Source organism: Oryzias latipes, chromosome 3 (genome assembly GCF_053564925.1).
Source record: "Oryzias latipes strain Hd-rR chromosome 3, Olatipes_Hd-rR_3.1".
Taxonomy (NCBI): Eukaryota; Metazoa; Chordata; class Actinopteri; order Beloniformes; family Adrianichthyidae; genus Oryzias; species Oryzias latipes.
This window is the reverse complement of record NC_136239.1, coordinates 13642839-13669744: the sequence shown is the minus strand read 5'-3', so window position 1 is coordinate 13669744 and position 26906 is coordinate 13642839. Positions and strand designations below refer to the sequence as shown.

At 40.7% G+C, this 26906-nt stretch overlaps 1 protein-coding gene across 3 annotated transcripts in view; it reads left to right on the top strand.

Annotated features, from left to right (window-relative positions):
• The window catches only part of tspan4a (tetraspanin 4a), a 287620-nt gene that overhangs the window by 147346 nt on the left and 113368 nt on the right, over positions 1-26906 (top strand). For all 3 annotated transcript variants that reach the window (XM_011487843.4, XM_004066855.5, XM_078944207.1), the window contains one exon: positions 20380-20571. In XM_011487843.4, the coding sequence (XP_011486145.1) occupies positions 20380-20571 (192 nt within the window). The remainder of the gene's footprint in view (positions 1-20379; positions 20572-26906) is intronic.

Sequence of the window (26906 nt, the reverse complement as noted above, 5' to 3'; positions counted from 1 at the left end):
CATAAATATATGAAAAACTAAAGCATTTTTTAAACACAATCCCTTTATTTCATGGGCTCGTAAGTAATTGGACAATTGACTTCCATGCTATTGCATGGGCAGATGTGGGCAATTCCTTTGTTATGTCATTATGAGTGAAGCAGATAAAGGTCCTGGAGTTGATTAGAGGACTTGTGCTTGCATTTTGAAGATTTTGCTGTGAACAGACAACATGCGGTCAAAGGAGCTCTCCATGCAGGTTAAAGGAGCCATCATAAGCTGAGAAAACAGAAAAAAACAAGTCAGAAATTGCTACAGTATTAGGAGTGGCAAAATCAACAGTGTGGTACATCCTGAGAAGGAAAGAAAGCACTGGTGAACTCAGCAATGCAAAAAGACAACTGTTGTTGTGTCCTTGGGCAAGACACTTTACCCTCCTTGCCTCCAGTGTGGTTCCACTGGTGTGTGAATGTGTATGAATGTCCCAGTGATGGTCAGAGGGACCGTAAGCACGAACTGGGAGCCACGTCTCTACCAACACCAAGTATACATGAGGAGTGAATGAACAATGGACACATTGTAAGTGCTTTGAGCGTCTGGAAAAGCGCAGATAAATCTAATTCATTATTATTATTACTATTTAAAAAATGCCATTTTCGTTTTTTGAGAGACATTTGAGAGATTGTCAATGAAATTCCCAAACAGACAATCATTTGAAATAAATGAAATGTGAACGAGTAGATCCCGGTGTCTTTGAAATAAACCAGATCTTTCAAGTTGGACTCAAGCTGGAGAAAGAGAAAGAACTTGAAAATGATTACTCTGGGGAAGGAGAGGGGGAGTGGAGGAAAGAGATTCATAGGTCCACAAGGATAATCCAAGAGTGCAAAAAACAAACAAACAAAAAAAACAGGCCTAGGTCAGAGGGAAAGGCTTGGTTGGATAAAGAAACGTCGAAAACACAGAAAAGGCTTGGTATGGACTGGACGCAAAAGCTGGATTGCGCAGCGGCTGGTTGGCTCAATTGGTTAGTTACATTTCCAGGGTGCTTCACCCAGTGTGGGTCCTTGGGCAAGACACCTATGTAGCCACAAGGGGCAAGGTCTGGGTCAGGAAGGGCATCTGGTGTGAAAATCTCTGCCAAACCACCTGTGCAAATCAGTGCAATTGGCTGTGGTGATCCATCCGGGATGTCCCGCAAAGGGGAACAACAAGCTACTACAGAGTAATATTTAGAGCAGGACTTGGATGACCGGCATAAGCATAATCACTGGATAAAAAGTCAGGAGGACCAAAAAGATTTTTAAAAAAGAGAGTAGAAAACATGTGTTGTGCATCGTATTTTCAAACTATAATACAGTACGGATAAACTGCTGTTTTTGTTCAAAAGTAATTTCTTACAGTACCTTATGGTATTGCTGTCTTCGTATTGTAAGCCGCTACATTTTACTATGAAGCTATTTTATTTAAATTACCTGCAAATGTACATCAAATCTAGAGACAAATGTAAAAATCATTTTACATTTAGATAGGCGGCAATAGAGTGTAAATACATCACAAGCAATAATTCTGTTTTTTTTAGTAACATGTACATTCCTGTACTTTCATGTTACAAAAAAAAAACAAAAAACAGCATTAATAACGTGTAACTACAGGAAACACATTTGGAGGATGGAAGGTTTATTTAGTTTAGTCCAAAAAGTTGAAAATTTAGGCTAAAAAAAGAACAGTGACCAAATAGAGAACCTAAATGTCTATGACTAAAACAGAAATTAAAAGACAGGCTTGATGACTAAAAATTAGCATAAGAATTGTGGCATTTTTTCCGTCTGTCAAAGCCCCGTGGTCTTGCTGCTTTTAACTCAAAAGGAGCTTTGTTGCTCCTTGCGGGCACCGCCCATTTAATGACATCAAACTAGAGTCGGCCTCAGCAGCTTGTCTGCGTTTCACCCACGAAATCAAACAACATCCGACCATTTGCAAAGATGGATGAGCATATTGTGCATATAAAAGGAAAGAGTTTTGCTGATCACTGCTAGGTCCACGGAGAAAGTACGTTTGTGTTAGCCTGGGGGCGGAGCTAGCAGCGCCGACACTTCCTGACAGGGGCTGTTCTTCACTTTGTGAAGTCACAATGTGAGAACCCACTAATTTTAATAAATTGGGAGGGGCTGTTGCTCAGAGTGCAGGTGAAATGCATGAATGGATCAAAATACCTTTGGAGTTATTTTTTGCAAGGAATGAACATCCTAACACATTCAAAAGCTCCTCAAATTGATTTTGCATGATGTAGGATCTTAAACTTTTATATTGTGTATACAACGCACATATAATAAAATTATGTAATTGACGCACAAATCACAAATGAACTGCAAATAAACAGCGCAATAAACACATACGGTTCTTGTTCTAAGTTGATTTACGTGTTATTTGTGTGGTTTATTCGTACTTTTTCCATGGTTTAAACATGGTTCATTCTTGATACATCTGTTAAAATTTCACGTAAAGACCATAACGTTTTTCACTTTTTTCACGTGTAACCAATTTTTGGTGGCTGCGTGACATCCAATTTTATTTCCACGGCAACAAGGCTGTGCAGATTGTTCCTTCAAACTGCTCACAGCAAAAGGAGAGAATAAAGCAGAGATGACAGCAGTTAATAAGTGGCTGGTACCCAAATTAAATGTGGAGCACTTAACACTCTGTAATATAGTTTAACAAGCACAACCCTGACCTCAAACATGCTAACACTAACCTAAAACAGCATGTTCAACACTGAGTAGAGGCATCCTGGGCACCAAAACGTGGCATGTTTTGACACCCTGGGAGGGAGGAGGGTTTTTACTGTTAAGAACCAAGTCAGAATAATAAATGTCCTCCCTGAGAAAATGCCAGCATGAGGCATCTCAGTACACAGAGCGTCCAACTCTACAGCATCGAAAGCAGCTTTAACACTTATCAACTGAGAGCAAAGGGAGTCAAATTCCTCCCCTGTGGTTACATGCAGTCGGTCATAGTTTGTCTTAATCATGCCGTTCACCTTTCACCATCCCTCACTGGAACTAGACAGTGTTGTGATGTCTCAGCAAACTTTGTTCATTTAGGGAAGTAGCAACATCCATTACTGACTTCTAACACAACTGGATTAAAGCAAATAAAAGAAAACACTGAGCCATTTCTTGATTTAGAATCTGGAATAAGGTGGCAGTCAACCTTATACGATTGCTTTATGAATATTGCATGGAATTCCTGTCTATTTTTTTACTCTTTCCAAGGATTTCTCAGTGTGGCATCAGTATTTTTTTTTTTTACTGATATTTGAAGTGTGCTGCTGTTGGCCTGTCAACAACATGAAGTTTTCTTCAAATCAATGTCTGCCCAGTTAACACGCCATTACAGCATGAAAAATATGGATTTTAAATTCACATTAAACCAGGGGTGCTCATTACAAGGAGATGTGGGAAGAACGCAGGCCATCTGTGACGGGGTCCCGCCGAGAAAGGATGCAGAGGAGCCAAGGTGAGGAGGATCTTTCTTCATTGCCGACACTGATGCTACACGCATGGCCATGCAGCACACACTGTCACTCCTCTCGTCTCACCACCTGTAGTGCTCCCTCTTAAATGGGACGCCACGCCCACGGGGCGTTGCTCTCCATTCCATCCAGGTGGCACCACAGGTAGCAATCATTAAATAACAAAATACAACAGTACACAAACAATAAAACCCGGTGTGGCCTCCCCTCGGCATCTGACGGTGCCACACCGTCACACCATCCCCCTCCTCTGAGGGATCGACGATGTGCGGCGATCCAGTCCAGCCCTCCGCCGCCGCGCAAGCCCACGCCGAGCCACCAACCCGTTCCGCAGGCGCCCCTCGCCTAATGTAGAGGCTCTGTCCGGTTGGTCCGCAGGCATCAGCGGGACTGTCCTCCGGCGCGTGCTCCTCCACCCACGTCCTCGCGTCGGATGGATGCACGGGCTGCGGCCGCTCCATGATGGCGATCCCTCCGACCCGCTCCTCGGTGCGCCGCTCCGGTCGTTCCCAGCCTCGGCTAAGGCCCTTCCGTCGGCCACACGCCCCCGCTGGTCTCCTCCCGGACGGCACCTCAGCCGATCGGAGCCGCCGACAGCAGGTTACAGGCGAGTTGTGACGCCTCTCCCGGAGCGCTCCCCTAACGGCCCGGTAGACATCGGTCCGCCCCCTGTCCAGCTCCGCGCAGGCCTCCAACGCCCGCATCCGCGGCAGTGGAACCGGGCGGCGCGCCCGTCCCGCCTCCGGCCGTCTTCGCGCTCCGGCGGTCCGCCCCTGCTGCCCGCGAGGTCACCCGCTCGTCATGGACGCCGATCTGGACACCGTGGTGTTCCTTTCCGGGCCCCTGGCCAGGCCTGACGCTCCGACGAGGCCACCCGGATCCACCCCCTCTTCCTTAGAGGATGAAGTACCTGGAGGAGGCGCTGAGCTGCCGGGGAGTCTTCCCCACCACGCCGCTGCGTCCTCACCTTTTTGTGGCCCCTCTGCGATCCCACTTCTGACACCATATGTGACGGGGTCCCGCCGAGAAAGGATGCAGAGGAGCCAAGGTGAGGAGGAACTGCCTTTATTTGTCGACACTGATGCTACACGCATGGCCATGCAGCACACACTGTCACTCCTCTCGTCTCACCACCTGTAGTGCTCCCTCTTAAATGGGACGCCACGCCCACGGGGTGTTGCTCTCCATTCCATCCAGGTGGCACCACAGGTAGCAATCATTAAATAACAAAATACAACAGTACACAAACAACAAAACCCGGTGTGGCCTCCCCTCGGCATCTGACGGTGCCACACCGTCACACCATCAAAGATAAATTAACAAAAAAATGTATTTCTGCAAAAATCTGTCAGCGAATAATCCTTCCAACTATTTGATTGACGTGCAGCCTGGCCAATCAAACATGCTCTGACACATACATACGTCATTGCACATGCACATTTACTACTCTAAGGCCACATTCTGCCATGAACGAAAAGCCACCGGGTCCCTGGTGGAGGACCACTCCGACCCACAGGAGCATTTATTGAGGCTCTGGCTGGGCTGCATGCCTCCTTGATCAAAAGCAAAATGTAATTATGTATTACCACCAAATAACATTAACACACATGACAATGCTATCTCTTCAAAAATATGTGTGTACTCTTACTGTGTAGAATTTTAAGTTAGTATTTTTATTGTATTTTTTAATGAAGATACTTGTCAACATTGAAGGTGAATAAAGTGACTTTGGTGCTAAACTTCAGTATATACTACTGCTCCTACACTTAGCTGTGGATCCTGCCTCTGGCTCGTCTCGCGCCCCCGGTCGTCCCCCCAACTCCGTCTGGATGAAGCTCGTCGGCTGGACTTTAAATATGTAGTTGTAGAGTTAGAAAAGTTCATTCTTCTCTATAAGTTCTTGTTCATCGCCTGTCCTTCCTGGGGGAGGATCCCTCCTTCATGTGGACACCCCTGAGGTTCTTTGTTTTTTCCAGAATCTGTTTTTTAGGAGTTTTTCCTTACCATGAAGGAGGGTCTAAGGGCAGGGATGTCCAGTTTAGTTTAGTCTGTTTAGTTAGTTCAATTTAGTAATTTCTTATTGAATGCTATGTACTTATGATCCTTTTTATTTTATGTTTTACTTTTTCAAATACCGTTACAAAGCCCATCGAGACGACTGTTGTTGTGAACTTTCCATGCTTTCTCCAGTTCTTCTCTGAGTCCCTGGTATTTTTCCAGTTTCTCATGTTCCTTCTTCCTGATGTTCCCATCACTTGGCACTGCCACATCCACCACAACGGCTTTCCTCTGTTCTTTATCCACCACTACAATGTCTGGTTGGTTCGCCATTACCATCCTATCAGTCTGGATCTGGAAGTCCCACAGGATCTTTGCCCTCTCGTTTTCTACTACCTTCGGAGGTGTTTCCCATTTTGACCTTGGGGTTTCCAGTCCATGTTCTGCACACAGATTTGATATAAATATATATATATATATATATATATATATATATATATATATATATATATATATATATATATATATATATATATATATACATATATATACAGTATATATATATATATATACTGTATAAGCTTAGGCAGATCTTTTAGAGATTGTCTCAAAAAGTGTGAGCACCCTTGCATTAACCCTTGTGCTATCTTAGATGACCCCACCGTTGCATTGACGTGTTATTCCTACCATGACAAAGGTGGATAAAGGTGGAAAGATTTCATGTAATCTGTGGACACCAGTGAAGATCACAAATCATTGAAGAAAAAAGGTTCAGCGCGCTGTCTTGTGGGGTCTAGATGACCCAACTCCCAATGGTGAAGTGCCTAGGATAGCACAAGGGTTACACAAACAAAATCCTTAGTTCACATGTTTTAGAAATGGATAAAGAAGTGTTGAATTTAATTGAAGCTGCGAGAGCCATTTATGGCCTGCAGGTGCTATCCCGCCCCAGCCCTCATGCCCCCCTCCTGCCACTCCATCACTGGGTTAGCCGCTGCTAAAAGCCCCTCATTTTTCCCCCTCAGCTTCTGCCACCCCGTTCAGAGTTGGATATGACCAATTCTTGAAAAAAAAGAAAAAAAAGTTTTTCTAAATACCTGCTTTTATCTTAGTTTTATCCCCATGGCGACCATTCTATTTTTTGTTTGTCCGGTGGTGACAAATAGGTCTATGTAATTTTTAGAAGAATCAGCAAATTAAACTTTTGGATTTCCTTGGCAACGAACGTTAAATGCTAACCACGCCCAGATTCCTCATAAAATTATATTGTATGTTACATCGTTTGTTCAGCCAACGATTTATGTACCGTAATAAATTTCACAATATTGCAGAAAAAATGTGCAAACAACACCTCACTTGCAAGCTCGCCATGTTGATGTCATTCAAAATCTATAGCTTCTAAATCCAATACTTCTTCCCAAGTGGCTTCCCAAAGATGCTCCAGGAGGATCAAAATTCCGATAAGGAGTTTAAACTTGTAAGTGGGCCTAAAGGAGACTTTTTAAAGAAAATTCAAAATACTGGACTTTTCCTGAGGTCAGTGGTCAATGAAATGGTTTTGGTTGTAAACTTAACCCATGGTATGTGTGTGGAAATTTGTGTGGATTGCTCAAACAAACTTTTCTTTTCCAAAATTGTGTGAAAATGTGAAAATTACTAAATTTCACACTTTGGCACAATACGTCCGCCAAAACATTGGTACTATGGACATCCCATAACAATTTCGAAATTACCTTTGGGTATCCCAGAAACATGTGTTTTTTTGGGGGGGTATTTTATTTAGCCCTATAAGAGATTTTGGCCCCATTCATTTTTTTACGCATTCCTCCCCCATGATGCCATCATTTTGGTGGAGGGGGTTGTTCACATCAACAACTTTTTTTTTTACTAGGCACTGGGTGAATCCAAATTTTTGTGAATTTTTGAGAATGTGGCGGAGTGAATTTTTACCTCAAACGTGCAGAAAGAAAGAAGAATTGCAGGGGGGAAGATAGTCCTAGCACCCAGGACTGCTGCAGGTCAGAATTAAAACAGTAATCAGTTTTATTGTTTTGACCAAAGAGTTTGAATTTATTTAGATCCACTTAAGAGAGACCTTTCACACAATTATGAGCTCATGATTGTCACACATTCTTTGTTTTAACAACTTCATTATGACCCATTAGTCAACCAAAAATGTAGCAACATTAATTGAAATATTGGAATGCTTTCAAATCTATCTCTTGGCTTGTTTTTAATTACAAAAACAATTTGTCTTAGAGTTGGGTGAATACAATTTACAAATCTTCTGTGTATAAAACACATTTAATTATCCAAATCATTCAGAGTTTAAGTTCTATTCCAAAGATAGGACATATTCTGTAACCTGTGTAGTGCATCATTGAGTCAAAAGTACAAGAGCAGATTAAAGGACAAGAAATCATCCCCGTGGGTCAAACGGTACACACAATCCAGGCTAGGTGCCACAAGGAAAATAATCCATGAAGCTCGCAAAATTAAACGGAGGTCTTTGAAGTTGTCCCGCTGAAAATCTCCGTCAGTGATTATCCATACTGTACAAATATATGTGTGGAAGAAATAATAGGAAATCCCTACACAGATGGAGAGCTCGACACTGCATTAAGATGAGCGTGCTAATGGTCATGTATGGGGAGCCAAGTCATTAAAAACATCTATCTCTGTTATGCTAAACATACAAAATCCAAGGCTAGAGTATATCTATTTTACATGTCGCTGGGGAAGTTTCTGAGAAAGACAAGCTTTCATCATCGTCTTTCTGATGACATGGTAATGAAAAATGGATTTTTTTTTTCCCTAGTCCCAAGTCCAATCAAAAGTCTTATTCTAAAGCTCTGCTTCACATCGTCAGGCCTGCTGTGAGGGAGAGGGTTAGTCCAGATGCAACACTGACAGGCTTGTGTGAGCGCAAAGATTCAGGCAGCTGTTGTTTTGTTTGAGTCCTAATCAAGAAGTGTTGTAATCAGAGAGTTTGTTATGCACAGAAATGAAACTGGTTCAAGAGAGATTGACAAGTATCATCTGTTTGAACAAGATCATGCTTTAGACACTGGTAGTCTTGTTTTTAAGACCGCAGCCCTCCATCCACATGTTCAATATTTTACTCAGAGAAAGAAAAGATGAAAAGGAAAAAAAAATCTGAACTCTTTCCTGCATGAGAGAACATCAGACCCATGCGGCACTAAAAAGTAACTTTGTTCTCAGTTCAGACATAGAAATCTATTGTTTTAGCTTCAGAAGACATAACAATGATTTATAATTACTCCATTTATGTTGTTTGCAATAATGTTAGCCTTTGTCAGTAATTGAATCATTTATTAGGCTTGAATAAAAGCAAAATAAATAAAAGTTAAAAGGCAGATAAATCGACATTGTATTTGTTCTCAACAAAAATAAAGTAAATCTTTATTTGCTTCTTATTTTTTTAGCAAGATAAAACAAATTTTCTCCTGATGGTTCACTATGGTATGATGCAACATTCTTCCGTGACATCCAACCCTGCACTTCATAGACAAAACATTACATCACATTTAGCAACACAGTGTTCCCCCGCGTATTCGCATTTCACTTTTCGCAGATTCGTGTATTCACAGATTTTTTTTCAGTCCTCCGTTTCATCACAAAAACGCAGATGACTCAAGACGCTTGTATGAGACTTTTGTGTCCGAGGGAAGTGCTGCGGGAATTTCCCCATGTTTGTGGATTCTGATATAAAAAACGGCATATTCAGCTTGAGTACATTAAATAAAATAAAACCCAAGACCCCCACTGACGCTAGGGTTGAATACTTTCAAAACCACATAATCACACTAAAATAAAGTCTTTATGTGGATCACTTCTACATATTTAGACAGCTAACCTGGCGACTACAATCTTTCTTTTTATTAATTGGGAAACAGGTTGTGTTGTAATGTCAGCAGCCGTCTCCTCAGTTGTACATTAAATATAGCAAACATAGGTTCCTTGTAACCCTTGTGCTATCTTAGATGACCCCACCCTTACATTGACGTGTTCTCCTTACCATGACAAAGGTGGATAAAGGTGGAAAGATTTCATGTAATCCATGGACACCAGTGAAGATCACAAATCATTGAAGAAAAAAGGTTCAGAACACTGTCTAGTGGGTCTAGATGACCCAACTCCCAATGTTGAAGTGCCTAGGATAGCACAAGGGTTAATTACAGTAGATCTTGAAGAATGATGTTCAGTGTCCACATTTTTGCATCTTTGTCTACAGGGTTTTGTCTAAAGCGATACTTCTCCTCATACACTACTGTTGTGCAAGTTTGTAATCATCATTTTAAAGCTAAGACCTTTGCCACATCCACCCGTATAGATGCTGTGGGTTTAGGTGTTGTTTGGGAGTGTAGACAGTCACCGGGAGGAGGGCTACATCTCCAGAGGATTGCAGGTGTGTCTTGTAGTTCCCTTGAGGCTTGAATGGCCACCATCAGGGATGTACCAAAATGGAACATTATGTTTGTTGAGCCTGTGGTAAGTGTATCATGAAGTTTTGTAAGAACAATGTAAGTTACTTGTACTTTTGGCGTATGCTGTCGTACGGAGCCCTTCTATGCATTACTCCATCATTACTAAGGTGGCTCTGGCCTGATCACGCATAAACGCTGCACGCATGGCGTGTGCGAGTAATACGTAAGTACCCATAGGATGCTCAGACAATTCACGCTCTGATTGTCTAATTTCTTCATTTCTAACAACCAGGCTGCGTGCAAGGGATACCCAAGCAGTACACCAAATTCACTTGAACAGCGCTAACAGGCTCCCTGCACAGAGTTCGGGGGTGTTCAAAAAAAGAAAAATCCATATGCCAACCTGCATCTTACCTACTTCACCCCTACTTTCCCTCACATGTGTCTTAAGTGTTTGCTTCAACCTGACGTTTACTATAGCTCAACAGGTGGTGTACATTCTTAAAACATGGTATGGGCCACTTGCGTGTCCTGTACGGTTTGCCTAGTTTTTCATCCACAGAAAGCCAGTATCAATAGGCAGTTGTGACCAAGGCATAAAGCCACAGATTCTGCTTTACCGGTAAACAATGGTATTCTGGGTTGTTTCTTGACTTTTCATCAAACCAAAGAACTGTTTTTACTAAAGCTAATACTGTAGTGCTAGATCTTTTGGTAGCATCACCTGGGTATTCTGCATTACTGAAGACTATTAGACTGAGCTTATTATGGTCGTTTCTCCTATACACAACTACTACTGTTTGCAGTGCCTTTAAGTTATTCTAACACATGCTTAACTTTTACCCATTGTGCTTCTGTTGACTCACACAAGTATTCTGATCATTTGCTCACCACAAAACATATATCCAGTACAGTGTATATCTTAAAATAAGAAGATTTGAAAATTTCTGCATGTAACCTCTGCCATTAACCCTTTGAAATTGGATTATCGCCGGCAACACCTAAATAACTTAACGCTCTTGGACATACCATAAATCTTCGATCATTTAATCATTCAATCATCATTTATCAATTCTGAATCAACTGATTCTGACACAGAGAAAAGCATTCTTTAGAATTACGTCAACTGCGTCAATGGTTGAAGAGTTGCGGTAGATGAAAGAATGTCTGCACAGGAGCTAAAGCTCTGATGTTAAAAGGTGATCACATCTGACGCACCTTCATTCTCTAAAAGCGGCAACACCTGCAAGACATTTCTCTGCTGCCTGCGGTTCCTCACTTATTATCTTGAGAAAAAAAACAACACTGGAGCTACTAAGTTATCAGTGACATATTGCACATATTGCTTTAGTGTAAAGATTTCTATTTTGAGTTTGCAGAAACTTTCTCTGAAGATGCAGCTCACACTCTTACTTAAACCCTCTGCTTTCCCTTTAATCTGCATTCCATATACCACAATTCGCAATCTTAGCACATCTTCAAAGCTCCTCTTACCCTAAATCTTATGCTATGTTTTTAATAAAGACAGGTGTTACAGTTATTTCCCTCAACTACATTTTGCAAATAAGATAACTTGTCACACATGAGTAAAATTTGTACCATCTTTGTTTGTTATGGTGTCCTTTCCTTATTTGAAGATGATTGTTAAGCCCAATGTTGATGCTGAGAAAACGTCTTGGGGGTGTATTGCATTATTTTGCGTTGCTGTCCCATTCTGTCGATCAAAATGTCTTATTTCTTACCCCCTTTGCTAAGCAACACCTTTGCATGGTCCTGTCAGCTAACTCCATTCATGCATCTCCAGCTTCAAAGTTCATAGTAGCTCTCAAAATTCTCAATGCCATTCATAGTTTGTGAAGTATCTCCAGTATGGACCACGAGCCCTCTCTCCTTGATGTTACACGTCGGCTGTAGCTGGATTTTGATGTCTGCGGCCTCAATCGTGAAGGTGTGTTTCAGTTGCTCAATTCCAAATCTGTTGCTGCTTTCGCCTGCGATTGTCCTTACTCCATCTATTTAGCTTTTGTGTCTACCAGTGGTGATTTTTCACGGTGACCCTTTATTCCACATGTGAAACTACTCTTTTTGGCATTAATATTACTTTGCTTTGCTTTCTTGAGTCTGTGTGCCCTTAAGCGGCTATCGCCTCAATACTCATGATGTTGTCACTGAATTGAGCTGGGGTTAGTGTTCCTTCAAAATGACACGTCTTCTTTGAACCCAGGGAATTTTATGTTGGCCTAAGTTTGTGTTAGATGTTCTCCAATTAGTTTGAAACTTACAGGCAGTCCTTTTAAAACAATAGCAACAGTTTCTGCACTCATCAAATGGTGCATGTTTGTTTCATTGTTTATCTTGTGAAGAGATGTTAATGTGGTGTACAGGCTGATAATGCCAGGGATACCCCTTGCAACCGTTCCTCAGAATTCTCAGTCCAGTTCTCCAATCCTCTGAAGACTTCCTCATAATTAATGAGAGGCTCTTATTATCTAAAAGTTGAATTGACTTGGCTTAAACGTAAGCATATTTCTCTAAATCGGCCTCTGCTCTTGCTTCACCCTTTGGGATCTTTCAGAATGGGATATTTTAGTCCTAATGAAGGCAACTGTCCAATATTTAGTTTCCTACAACTTTTAATTGCTTAGCAAGCAATCTCTTGCAACTTTCTTTTGTCGATAAGCTCTTAAAAATAACCTAAAGACTCCTCTTTGACATGCTCCTAGACTTCATAACCTGCTGAGCTTTGAGTTTATCACTGCAAATATTGCAAAGTGGGGAAAGGGCTACATTGGGTGGTCGTGGCTCAGGCAGTTGAACAAGTCAGCCAATGATCGAAGGGTCGGTGGTTCAATCCCTGCTCCCTCTAGTAAACGTTTGTTGAGTCCTTGGGGAAGACACTTCACCCTCCCTGCCTCCAGCGTTGCTCCACTCACACTCACACTCACACTGGTGTGTGAATGCGTATGAATGTCCCAGTGATGGCTGTATGCGCATGCCGGCAGCCACGCCTCTGTCAGTCTGCCCCAGGTCAGCTGTGGCTACATCAGTAGCTTACCATCACCAAGTATGAATGAGGAGTAATAATGGACAGGAATAATGGACACATTGTAAGCAGTTTGAGCGTCTGGAGAAGCGCAGATAAATCCTATCCATCATTATTATTTGCATTAAATGGTATACAGTGTATACTTATGTAGCATTTTCCTACCTTCTTAGAAGGCCCAAATTGCATTACAGTCACAGTCCCATTTACTTAGGCACCCACACATTCACACACTGATGGCGGTTCCACTGCCAAACGCCGTCACCAACCTGTAACCACCAGGAGCAATGTGGAGTTTGGTGCCTTGCCCAAGGACACTTCAACACATGGGCAGGCAGGTTGGGGACTAAACCTGCAATCTTCCAATTAGAGGTCCACCGTTCCACCTCTGCACAACAGCCGTCTACTGTCTGTCTTTAAGCTCCTTTCCTAGTGCTGTTGTGAAGGAAGGTGCCGTCGTCAACGTTAGTGATTGTTCCGCCTGTGGAGGACTCATAGTTAGGTTTGTCAATTCATTGGCCGCTAAACAAGTACAGAAGCCAAGAGGGGCGGTTGGAATTGAAAAATTACAGACAACAAGGCAGAATGTTGTGATGGTTCACATTTCCCAGGGCAGACACTCACTTTTTGTTTTCTACTCCAAGATGATGAAACACTTTTAAAGCAGACCTGACCGTGGAGACATGAACCTGAGCTAGTTTTGTAGTGAAAAACAGAGAAACTCAGAAACTTGATCTGACTGATCTGGGGTTAGACGGCTAAAAAAAACTCACAATTTCATTGTGTACAGTAAAAATATTGACATAGAGAACATTTTGTGAGCCTTATCTTAAAAAATCAATATAAATGCTAAATAAAAAATGTTTGCTGCTCTTGTAAAAAAAAACAAACTCCAATGCAGTTGTTTTTTTTACATTCAATCCATCCATCCATCCACCCATCCATCCCCTTAAGCCACTATATCCCTTTTGGAGTCTCTGGGTTGCCGGAGCCTTTCCTGGCTACTATTGGGCGAAGGTGGGGTTTCCCCCCTGACAGGTCGTGTTGCAGGGTTTTACGCACCATTAAGATGATGAAATATTCCACACAATGCTTTAGTATAGTGTTGAAAAGATGAAACTGAATTTTTCCTTCACACACAAACAGGTTAGTTTCTAAATTTTAATATTTTAATTGACCCTTTTAAGCACAACCAGTTACCATCCTCATCTTTGTTCAGAGGTAGGATCCCCAGTCCTATTTTCTAAACATGTTGTCACATTAAATGAGTCTTTCATGAAACAACTTTTACACAAAGTGACTTCATTTGCACGCCGCTAAAATCTTCTTGACATGTTTTAATATAAAGAGCTACCATCCTTCTTGCTTTCTCTATGTTGTTATTATTTTCCAATGCCCTACTTTTTAGCTTTGCAGCTCATTAGACAGGATCTGTTGCCAAAGAAGATAAAAAAACAAAAGCTAAGGAAGGAACAATGATTTTTATAATTTGTCATTCATTTCTGACATTTAGTTTTTTAAACAAAAAAATGCTTTGGATGAAAAGAAGAATAAAAAGAACCAACCAAGATAATGTTTGCTTCTCGCTGCCTATAGAGCCCATTTAGAGTCAGAGAAGCACATAAAAATAGTCTTTAAGACTATAGTTGCTTATTTTTTATAATGTATTAAATATACAGAGGCAGTGCAGTTTTTTTTAGAGTTGGTCTGCATGCTGAGTGAATAAAGCTGTTGAAGCTCTGCAGAATTATTCTGCATTTAAGCATAGACAAAAGGAAGACTAGGTTTGTAAAAAATAAAAAAAGTGTTATAAGCTAGAAAACACACGCGAGTGTTTAGCTAGACAGAAAAAAAGGCTGCAGAACAGGTCAGGATGTTGAAGTCATCCTCTGTCATTAACAAGCACACTACATAAATCTGTGATGTTGAGCTTTGTCTTTGACTAAAAGACACAGAAGGAATGAAACAATAATTAATGAAAGAGCAAAGAAACCGACAACCGTGCACACCCTTTAATGAAGCTCTAAAGGTTTCAGTTTAAAGGGGTTTGTCTTGTAACTGAGACAGTTAAATACAATCAATCAAGATTCCCTAAAGCTAGAATTTCTTCTACTGACCCCAGAGAAAAACAAATTCGATGTTCACATGTACAGCAGTGATCCAGTTTCCACAACCCCACATCCTGACATTTAAATCATCTCCCCTTTTGTCCAGCTACTCTTCTACGTTCAAAGGTGAGTGCTGATTATCTGCAGCTTTTGTCTCCGGACTCGAGTCTCGGAAGGGATCCATTGCTGAAGTAAGCCCGTGAATATACCATAGTTTCAGTGGCGGCTCCTGGTCTGTCAGAGAGGGGAAGCTCTGATCCTGCTCATGCAACTTAATCTTGCACATGCACTCACATGTTCATTGCTCTTTTCATGTCTTTTATATATATTATATTCATGTCGACCCAGTTTTGTCGTTGCTCGTTTTGAGCCCGAAATGTTCGGAACTCTTCCATTAGCTCAATCAGTGGAGCTCGCTTAGCGGACACTTGTTCCATAAAGGGATACAGCGTAGCTTTGATATCGTCAAGAATATTTTTGAGGTCATCGTATTACTGGCTTTTCTTGGGGGCCATGGTCTACGACGGAGTTTTAGGACCACGGTGAGGAAAATAAATTCTGGCCAACGTGACGAGTTTTTTCTCGTCATGACGAGATTAATGTCGCCATGACGAGAAAAAACTCGACACAAAGTTTTGAGAAAAAACTTGTCGTGTCGAGATTAAAGTCGAAATAAAGTTTCGAGATTAAAGTCGCAATGTTGCCAGTCTTTCAGGAGTATTCAGTGTTGTGTTATGTTATCTCGTAAATTTATGAGAAAAAGCTCATAAATGGACAAAATTTTTAGTCGCAAAATTTATGAGAAAAAAACTCGTAAATTTACGAGATTATTGTGGAAGTGAGCATGCGGAGCAGCAAGTCAATGTTGCGCAGCAACAGAGCAGACCGACTAAACTTGGTGGAACAGGTGATCTGAATGTATTGATAACGTTCCAAATGTCTGGAAGCTCATTTGTTTGATTTATTAAATTTTTATTCATTGATGGGTGGTTTTGCAGGATCTCTGCAGGCGATGGAGCCGTCGGTATCACTGCAGCTTTCCACTTCAATCCTTTCTTCCTCCACCAAAGACTAGCTCACTACGTCTGTGTGACGCTTCCGTCCATAGGAGGAGCACGTTTTTGGCATTTTCAACGTTCTAATGCCAATATAACGGACTACTATCATTCATCTTTGTTGTTTTATGCTGAAACGGGACGCTTCATCTGCAGGAGTGGGCGTATGTAACACTGTTTACTTCCGCATTGGTGTTCGGATGACAGGTTCATGACGTAAAGTGACAGATGAACTTCAGGTTATGTGAATGAGAAGGAGAATAAAGTCTGCAGCGGTTTTCTACACCCAAACGTTTCTCTGAGCTCCTTATTTTACATATGAAAAATTCGGAAAGCCGACTACACTGACAATAATCTGATTTTGAGTCATCAAAAGGTTCAGAATCTCTTTGTTTTAAACCTATAATAATCCTGAAAAAAGCTTCACAAAAGGCTCCACATATTTCATCTTCAAGCTAAGCTCCAATAAACGGAAAACTTTGGTGTTTTCTCCTTGTTAGTGTACGACTTTTTTATCGAAGATTTACAAGATTTTAAGTCGTAAATTTATGAGATAAAAACTCGTAAATTTACGACTTTTTTTCTCCTAAATTTACGAAACTTTATTTCGAATTTTATCTTGACACGACAAGTTTTTTCTTGAAACTTTGTGTCGCGTTTTTATTGTCACGGCGACATTAACGCCCGTACACACGGGGACGAATTTCGCGCGCAATATTCGCCGACGTTTAACGCGTCGTGACTAAACAAAGTGCACCAATGTGAGTGTGCACACCGACGCGAAAGAACGCCATGCGTAAAAGCGTCACTTTTTAAAAAACGCCTCGGGTTCGTTTTTTTGGTTTGACGCCCCGCATCGAAAACTATACGACCAATGAGAATGGCGCTTTTGCACACGTGTCTGGAGCTTCTGAAGTTACAGTAAAACACAACTTGGGGGCGCTCAAACACAAAACTGCCTTTCTGAGCACATATACCAGCGAAGAAGATAGACGCCAAGTAGCGTCTACACTGCCGCGAAGAAATAATGACGGACATTCTAAAATATCCCCGAACCACCATTTCAAGCACCAGCAGGAGCAACTGGTGCTTGAAATATTCATGTTTTCTTTGTATGATTCTGACAAGCGCGTAAATACTTGCTCTCTTCTGCTGAGTGAAAAGCGACTTTAAGAAGCGTAAAGTTGCGCAGCGCCACCTTGTGTACAGGAGTATTTCTGTTTTACATTAAGCGCCATCTAATGTCAGGGAATGAAATTGCATGTTCGCCCCGTTCATTGTCAGCGGAAATCGCCTGGGTGTGAACACAGAAAACGTGGCGAAAAACGCTGGCGAATAACGCCTGGCGAATATTCGTCCCGGTGTGTACGGGTCTTTAATCTCGTCATGACTAGAAAAAACTCGTCACGTTGGCCAGAATTTTTTTTCCTCACCGTGGCCCTAAAACTATGTCGTAATGGTCAGCTGTCTTTTTGGAGAAAATCTTTTTGGAGCTGCCACGCGTCCGTTGTAACCCGGAACCGGAAACACCTATTATTATTAGTTCTAACATAACTAAGCTAACATAACTTTTCCACCATTTACGTAATTAACGTAACTCTGATATGGAGAAGTCTCTTTCCCTCTGTCAGAATTTGTTGGTTTATGTTGCTTTTGTAAACACTGAACTACTGTCAAGTGTTGCATATCGACCCAAAGATGCTCTTTTTCCACCTCAGGATCCAGCAAAATCTGCTAGTCATGAGTTAACGTAGTACAGAGAACATCAACACTGGAGCTAAAGCGCCGGTGTTAAATGGTTAAATGAGGGCTGGATGTGTGCATTTTACAAGTCACCTAGTGGTAATCTGGCAAAATGACATACAGTCAGGACCATAAATATTTGGACAGAGACACAGTCTTTCTAATTTTGTTTCTGTACATTACCACAGTGAATTGTAACCCTTGTTATCCTCGGCACTTTAACATTGGGAGTTGGGTCATCTAGACCTTTGAAACTTTAGAACCTTTTTTCTTCAATGATTTGTGATCTTCACTGGTGTCCATGGATTACATGAAATCTTTCCACCTTTATCCACCTTTGTCATGGTAGGAAGAACATGCCAATGCAAGGGTGGGGTCATCTAAGATAGCACAAGGGTTAAATAAAACAACTAAGATGCCATTGAAGTGCAGACTTTCAGCTTTTATTCCATGGGTTGTACAAAAAGATTGCAAAAAATGTGAAAAACTAAAGCATTTTTCAAACACAATCCCTTCATTTCATGGGCACCTAAGTAATTGGACAAATGAAATAACTGAAAACAAAATGGTCATTACTAATATTTGGTTGAAAACCCTTTGTTGGCAATGACAGCCTGAAGTTTTAAACTCATGGACATCACCAGATGCTGGGTTTTCCCCTACTGAATGCTCTGCCAAGCCTTTACTGCAGCGGCTTTCAGTTGCTGTTTGTTTGTGGGCCTGTCTGTCTAAGGTCTAGTCTTCAACAAGTGAAATGCTGCTCAATTGGGTTAAGATCAGGCGACTGACTTGGACATTCAAGAATATTCCACTTCTTTGCTTTTATAAACTCCTGAGTTGCTTTGGCTGTATGTTTTGGGTCGGTGTCCATCTGTTTTATGAAACGCCGCCCAACCAGTTTGGCTGCATTCACCTGGATCTGCGCAGACAGTATGTTTCTGAACACCTCAGAATTCATTGGGCTGCTTCTGTCCTGTGTCACGTCATCAATAAACACTAGTGTCCCAGTGCTACTAGCAGCCATGCACGCCCAGGCCATCACACTGCCTCCACCGTGTTTTACTGATGATGTAGTGTGCTTTGGATCACAAGCTTCTCCACGCCTTCTCCATACTTTTCTCTTGCCATCATCCTGGTAGAGGTTGATTTTGGTTTCATCTCTCCAAAGAATGATTTTGCAGAACTGTGTTGGTTTTTTTTAGATGCTTTTTAGCAAAGTCCAATCTAGCCTTCCTATTCTTGAGGCTTATGGGTGGCTTGCATCTTGCAGTGTACCCTCTGTATCTACTTTCATGCAGTCTTCTTTTTATGGAAGACTTGGATATTGATACGCCTACCTCCTGAAGAGTGTTGTTCAGTTGGTTGGCTGATGTGAACGGGTTTCTCTTCACCATGGAAATGATTCTGCCATCATCCACCACTGTTGTCTTCCGTGGACGTCCAGGTCTTTTTGCGTTGCTGAGTTCACCAGTGCTTTTTTCTTTCTCAGGATGTACCACACTGTTGATTTTGCCACTCCTAATACTGGAGCAATTTCTTGCATGGTTTTTTTCTGTTTTCTCAGCTTAATGATGGCTCCTTTCACCTGCATGGAGAGCTCCTTTGACTTCATGTTGTCTGTTCACAGCAAAATCTTCAAAATGGAAGCAGGAGTCCTCTAATCAACTTTTATTTGCTTCACTCATAACAACATAACAAGGGAATTGCCCACACCGGCCCATGCAATAGCATGGAAGTCAATTGTCCAATTACTTACGAGCCCATGAAATGAAGGGGCTGTGTTTAAAAAATGCTTTAGTTTTTCCACATTTTTATGCAATCTTTTTGTTCAACCCATGGAAAAAAAGCTGAAAGTCTGCACTTCAATGGCATCCGAGTTGTTTTATTTAAAATTCGCTGTGGTAATGTATAGAAACTAAATTAGAAAGAATGTGTCTCTGTTCAAATATTTATGGTCCAGTTACAAAGTAATCCAGTTACTTTGATAATTCTTGAGTCCAAAAGGTTTTCTTGAAAACAGTTTTCAGCTGGTTACCCAAAACAATCCCACCAATAATTACGGCAAGGAAAGAACCAAATAATATCATTCTTCTCACATTCAGAGCTGTAGCAGTGCAGCAGTCTACCACTGAAGATTTGACAAATATACTTTAGTTGTTTGCTGTTAGAACTCTTCAAAGATTGCTGTACTATCTTTGTGAAGGATCTGTTCATAATATCAGCTCCTCCTCGTTAGTCGGACTCAACAACTGTCTTCCTAATTTAAAAAAAGTTAAATACATTTTTTTAGGACATTTGTCTCAATTGTTTGGGATTTTTTATTTCTATAGAAATGGCTCTCCATGCTCTCAGAGAGTATTTGTGATAAAAAACAGTGTCAGAAGAAAATAATAGATAGCACACCAATTAATGGGAATGAATACCTGCTAATAGCACTGACAGCTTTGTATCTCCTCCTTCCTGTTTGCAGTTGGGAGGATGTGGCATTCTAGGGGTCGGGATTTGGCTCTCAGTGACCCAGGGAAACTTTGCCACTCTGTCATCATCCCTGCCTTCGCTGTCAGCAGCCAACCTGCTCATCACCGTGGGGACGATCATCATGGTGATTGGCTGTCTGGGCTGTGTGGGAGCTGTCAAAGAAAGCCGTCCTCTGCTGCTGACGGTAGGTTTTATTATCCCATTGTCTGACTTTAGGTATTGGCTTTTGTTGCTGTCATGATGACATTTCAACTTTTTTTTTTTCTTTTTAATAGGAAAACATTTTTTTTTTACTTTTTGTGTGGCTTTTAAATGATTTGATGGCAGATATTTTTCCCTCACTCATCAATGTACTGGTGATTCAACAAATATGAATTTGATGAAAGCCTTTTTTTATTCCCTTTTTATGACTGGCTCGAGGGCCAGTGAGAATAATCTTTACCTGTCATTTATTTTTCATTTTAACCCTCTCTAAAGCAAAAATTGGGGGTTTGAGGGTTTCAGTAATGACTACTGCCTTAAGAATGAACATTACTAATAGTAATGTATTACTTTATTACATACTTTAAGATCGCAAAGCCCCGGGTAAATTCTGATGGTGCCAGAGCCAGTATCTATTGGATTGATAAAAGCAAATGCATTTGGGCCTAAAACGAAGTTTTATAGTCTCATTTTGACAAAACAAAGACTACTTTTTAAAGTACTATTGACAACTATTGAGCTGCATGTCTAATGCTCAGTCATTTATCTCAAAGAGCACCCACTTTGAAAACGCCCTGTCTTTTCAAACTTCATCTTGTAAGGCTACAGTCATACCGAGAACGCACTTAAGTAACATTCAAATAGCATAGAAGGTGGGTTTTTTATGCTTAAATGACAAGCAGGTGAAATTAACATTTCCAGTCCTCAGCTGGCTGCATTAGCCATTCAAGCTGTTGGTCACATCAAGGTTTCCTCACTCTTTTATGCAGTGCCTTCTCAACACCTTATTAAAAAAAAGGGGAAGCAAGCACAAACAGCAAATCTGCATTCAAGGCTCTGACTACCAGCCTGGATTGCGCTCACATGCTGTTCACAGAAGCACCGTCTTGTAATTGTAGTCATTTTCTAAATGTTAAAATTTTGGTTGCACCACTTTTTTATGATGGCACTATAAAGCATTTTTATGAAACCATGCAACAACTGTTCTGCTTTGAAGCACAGTTGTTTGTTGGCATCAAAGAACAATATACTTCCACTGGATTTGTTGCAGAAAGAAATTTGTCGTACTTTTAGAACTTTTCCTTCCACATTAAAACATCTACTGTATTTTCATCACTATGAGGCTTAAAAGCTTTTTTATTTTTTTCAAAACAAACTGAGTGCACCTTATAATGTTAAACTTCTTATTAAAATGCTTGGTTGGGTGTTGTAAATATGCTAACGTGGCTAACGTGTACCATGTTGGATGGTGTTTTTTTTGTGTTACTAACAAGGTTGGCAGTTAGTGTAGTCAAAGTAAAGTTTGTTTTAGCTGTATCAGTTTGTTTTTTACTTGTTGTAAACAAGGTTGAGAGTTACATGTACTGCAAATACGCTAACACAGCAAACGTGATTAACCCGGTGAACACACGTTTGCTAACGTGTAAAAGTGTTAAGTGTTGCCAGATTGGACGGTTTTCCACAAATTGGGTGGTTTTGGTTCTAAATATGCGGGTAAAAATTGCTTTGGATGCATCATTTGGGCGGTTTTAAGGGTCGGTTCGGCGGGTTTTTTCCCCTCTTGAATTTATAATAATAATGACTACGTTAGGCTGTGTGGCTGTTGGAATCTTATGTAATGAAGCTCCGTGAACGCATCAGGCAGAGACGTAAATGGGCTCTGTCATCTAACCTGTTGTTGGGGGTGTGCAACGCCCCGCCTCTCCTCTTAGAAATTGTGTTCGTTAAAGCCTGATATCGCTGCCGCGTGTGGGAAGAGCTACCAGCTAAAGTTATGGTCTGATCGCTACATGGAGCGGTGTCTGTTTATATCAATGCATGGTAGACCCGGAGAATGGGGGAGAGATCAGGTTTATTATTTTGAAGAGTTCTAATTGGTAATAATATTTCCATGTTTGAGTTCATGAGATCATCCCAGAGAAAGTCTTCAACTCCCGCAGTGAAAGCTGCGTCTATATCTGACGCCCGTGTTTCCATCTCTCTGACAGTTTGAAGCCAAAGCCCCTCCTCCACATCTTTACCTGTTCACCTGTTCATATCCTCTGCAGCTGAGGGTTGTTTTCCCTGCGCTCCTCATTCTGTACTACAGAGAGCGCAAAATACGGTCATCATAGCAGCACGTTGACACGATAGTCGGGGCGCTCTAGCGCAGCACACGGATGAAAGAGCAGGACGCAGGTTATAGGAGGGATAGAGCGGGTTAAGAAAATGAAGAACTATTCAATACTGTACTCATTTTTTTATGAGTCTGAACCCCCCCCCCCCCCCCGTTGGGCGGTAACCTTTGGGCTGGAAAACTGTGACTCTGTCTGGCAACTGGCAGTGTTGGACAGAGTTTGTGCATGTGTTGTCAACAAGGTTGGGAGTTACCGTAGTTATAGTAACAATTTTTAGTGGTAGCAGTCTAACTATTATTTTTGTTAGATGCATAGCTAACGTGTAGCAGTGTTGGACAGGTTTTCTTTCCGTCATGTTACTAAGAAGTTTGGTCAAAGTAATGTTTGTTTCAGCACTATCAGCTTGTTTTTTACGTGTCGTAAGCAAGGTTTTAGGTTGTGAGTATGCTCACGTGACCAGAGCTGCTAATGTGGCTAATGTGTAGCGGTGTTGGACGGTGTTTTTTCATGTGTTACCAACAAGGTTGGGAGTTAGTGTAGTTATAGTAACATTGGTTTTAGCGGCATCAGTCTGTGTGCTTTGTTTTACAAACAAGGTTTTAAGTTACAGGTATTGTGACTGGGCTAGGCTTTTTAATGCTGCTAATGTGTAGCATGTTTCCAACAACTTCTAGAGTTACTGTGAACACAGTTTATAATTTTTGACTGACTGAGTGACCTATCTCGAACTCTTTTTTGCGCTTAATGCGCCTTAATATCGGGTTGCCCTGTCATGCAAAAAAAAGACACAACTGCAGTTTATGACAAGATGATAGTAAAACAAATGTTTATTCATTGGGCACAACTTAAATACTGGATTTCTTTTACACAAATGGCAATAACAATTCTGGCTGCGTAATAGACATTTTATGAGGAAATTACATATTTCTAAAAAAAAAAATCAACAAAGAAATGGGTAATAAAAAATAGGAGGCAATATCGGATCTGCACATGCACTCGTTCAAGACTTGTTGACATGTTGGTATTTTATAATTTCAACAGAAAAACATTGTCTGGGAGGTTTACCAGCTGCTATATTTTGTGCCAAAGTATCAGTATAACAAAAAGCTCTCATTATCCCCTGTGCTATCCGAGGCACGTTAACATTGGGAGTTGGGTCATCTGGACCCCACAAGACAGTGCGCTGAACCTTTTTTCTTCAATGATTTGTGATCTTCGCTGGTGTCCATGGATTACATGAAATCCTCTTCACCTTTATCCACCTTTGTCATGGTAGGAATAACACGTCAATATAAGGGTGGGGTCATTTTGACCCAACAAGATAGCACAAGGGTTAAATGTACAGAGGGCTGAGATTCACAGGCAGATGGATTCATTTCAAATTAAACTTCATGTGATGACAAAAAAATAAAGCCAAATGATAAGTTTTATTTATGACAAAATACACAAACATGAACAGCAGAAAAACGAAAATTAAAAAATAAAAAATACTACTGCAGTCATTTGCAGTGTTTTTGCTTGTCTTAATTTAAGGTTTTGAGTTTACTGCTGCTAAAGCTGACCTGACTGTTTATCGGGGCAATGAAACACATTGTAGCTCACAGATCAAACTAACAATTAGCTTTTTTTTACACCCAAAAAGCTAATTGCATACAACAAAACTCTGTAAATATGCTGAACTCATTTAAAAAAGGAATAATTATAAGCTTTGCCCAGCTGGAGTAAGCAATCACAAGCTCTTTGAGGCATGATATTCTCTTCAGAAATGACTAAAACAATTCCTGCACTGTGTCAAAATGATGGGACGAGGTGAAAACGAGCGTGGCTTAATGAGTGACTGAGCAGCTTGTTCCTCAAGGAGATCAGAAGAACGTCTCTCATCAAATTTCAGGGATAATTAGCATGTTGATCACTGATGAGGAACACAGGTCTTTGCAACATCACTGGGAAACATCTTAGAGATTAGTTATTTCTAGAAAAAGAATAATTCTCTTTTCATTTGCAGCACTAAGTATTAGTCACTCATTTAGAAAGTTGAAAATGGTGCTGAAGCTCTGTGATCTGGATGACTTCAAAGACATCCTAGCCTCTGTACCATTGTAAGACTTCACATTCGTTTTTTCTTTTTTTTTTGATACATAACTCAGCCAGCTCCTTTTGTAAGATCCACACTCAAGTTCAGCCGCAGTAACCTGCAGACGAAGGCTTTGAAGAAATTTCAGGGACCGGGATTCCACAGGAAGGTTCAAACTGACTAATTAAAGCGTTGAATATTTTTCTTTGACTTTAGACTTCCAAAAAGAAAATATTTTCCAAATGTTATGCACAATTTAATTTAAATTCTTTTCAGGTTCAAGTTTTCAGTAAAACCCCAAAATGTTCTCAACACTGGAGAAATATCCTACTGGAGAATTGCATGAAATAGTACCAAAATGTCATAACGGATCCAGCCTTCCAGGAGTCACTGAGAGATGAATAATTACATAAAAACTGCATATTTTATTTCTACAGTATAGTTAGTTATTTACTTTACTTTCAATCAATATGTACTTCATTGATCCAAGAAAAACATTGCAATGACTATCAAGCAATATTCTCTTTAGTGTCTGAAGAAAAATGTCAAAAAAACATCCCATGACAATTTGGAAAGTTCCCTTGGATATCTCCGACACGTATGATTTGGTTGTGGGTTTAGAATATTATTTTATTTTATTTATTTTTTTACATTTTTAGAGCACCTTAAGAGATTTTGGCCACATTCCATTTTTGACATTACTGGTGCCACCACCACCATTTTTTTTGTTGCCCAAAATTAATTTTCACTGGGTACTAGGTGAGTGTAAATTTAGGGGAACTTCTGTGACGTTTCCACTCAAACGTGCAAAACCCCCTACAACATTTTAAGAACGAAAGCCGTGTTTCCATTCACTATGAAATTGTGCAAATTGGATTAGCGATAACAAATTTGCCAAATGGAAAAACGACAATTAAGAAAAAAACTCTTCCAAAGCTGAGCTTGTCATGCAGAATTTTTGGATCCACAGCTCCTATGTAGAAACGCCAACCAACATTTCCCCAAATCGCTTCATCCGTAGCCGCTCCCACGTGTAAGGAGTGCGCCGCTCCATCACCTGAATAAGACGCCGACGTCTGCTTCGATAGATGATGATGAGCGCTAGTGCCACGGCAGAAATATGAATGTATCTGCTGTAAATCAAAATATTGCTCACATCTTTCACCATGTTTTTGAATGACTTGTCGTAGGAGTTTGTGTTTATTTGCATATTTATGATTTAATAGAAACAGTGTTATTGTTGTGTTTTTTCTGTGTTTATAGTATTTTGTGTCATGGGATGTATATTGTGTATGTTAGGTATCTGGTGAATATGGTGTATATGTTTATGTTAGATATATGGTCTATATGGTCCTTGCAGACCAGGATTTCTGCAAAAAAATACAACCATTAATAAAACAGTTATGTACTTTTTTTTAGTAGAAGTTGTTTTGTGATGATTTTTGCTGCAGGACATTTGGAAAGGCCTCTGATGGTGCAGAGTGTTGCTTTTCATGACATGGATTTCTTGCAACACTTCTTTGCTTAATCTGCCCAAGTCCTCAGAGCTATCCCCAGCACAGGGATGTCTTTATCAACTTTGATCTGATGCTGGTGCAACTGTTGTCTGCATACATAGAGGGAAAAAAAGAAGTCACTCTTCAGCGCAGACTTGTGCAACATACGCAGCATCTTGCTGTGAACATTAAAGGATGAGCTTTCCAAGGAAGTGGAGTCTACTCTGTATGCATTCTGAAGTCACTTTTCTGTGATGTGCCCACAGTGGGATGTGAAAAGCTTTGTGGCGTCATCCTGACGATGTTCTATTTTGGAGAGACGCGCACATTTGCATTAAAAGTCCCCATTTAGCAACTTTTAGGCATTTTTTCTTATTAATCTTTACTGCTTTCCAAGGTTTGGGATTAAAATTTCAGACCGACTTTGATGAAAATTGTGTTTTAGGTGTTTTTAACAATTTCTTGTACCACTTTTCTGTTCATGAGGGACATACAGTACAGACCAAAAGTTTGGACACATCTTTTCATTCAAAGAGTTTTTTTTATTTTCATGACTATGAAAATTGTAGAATCACACTGAAGGCATCAAAACTGTGAATTCACACATGTGGAATTATATACATAACAAAAA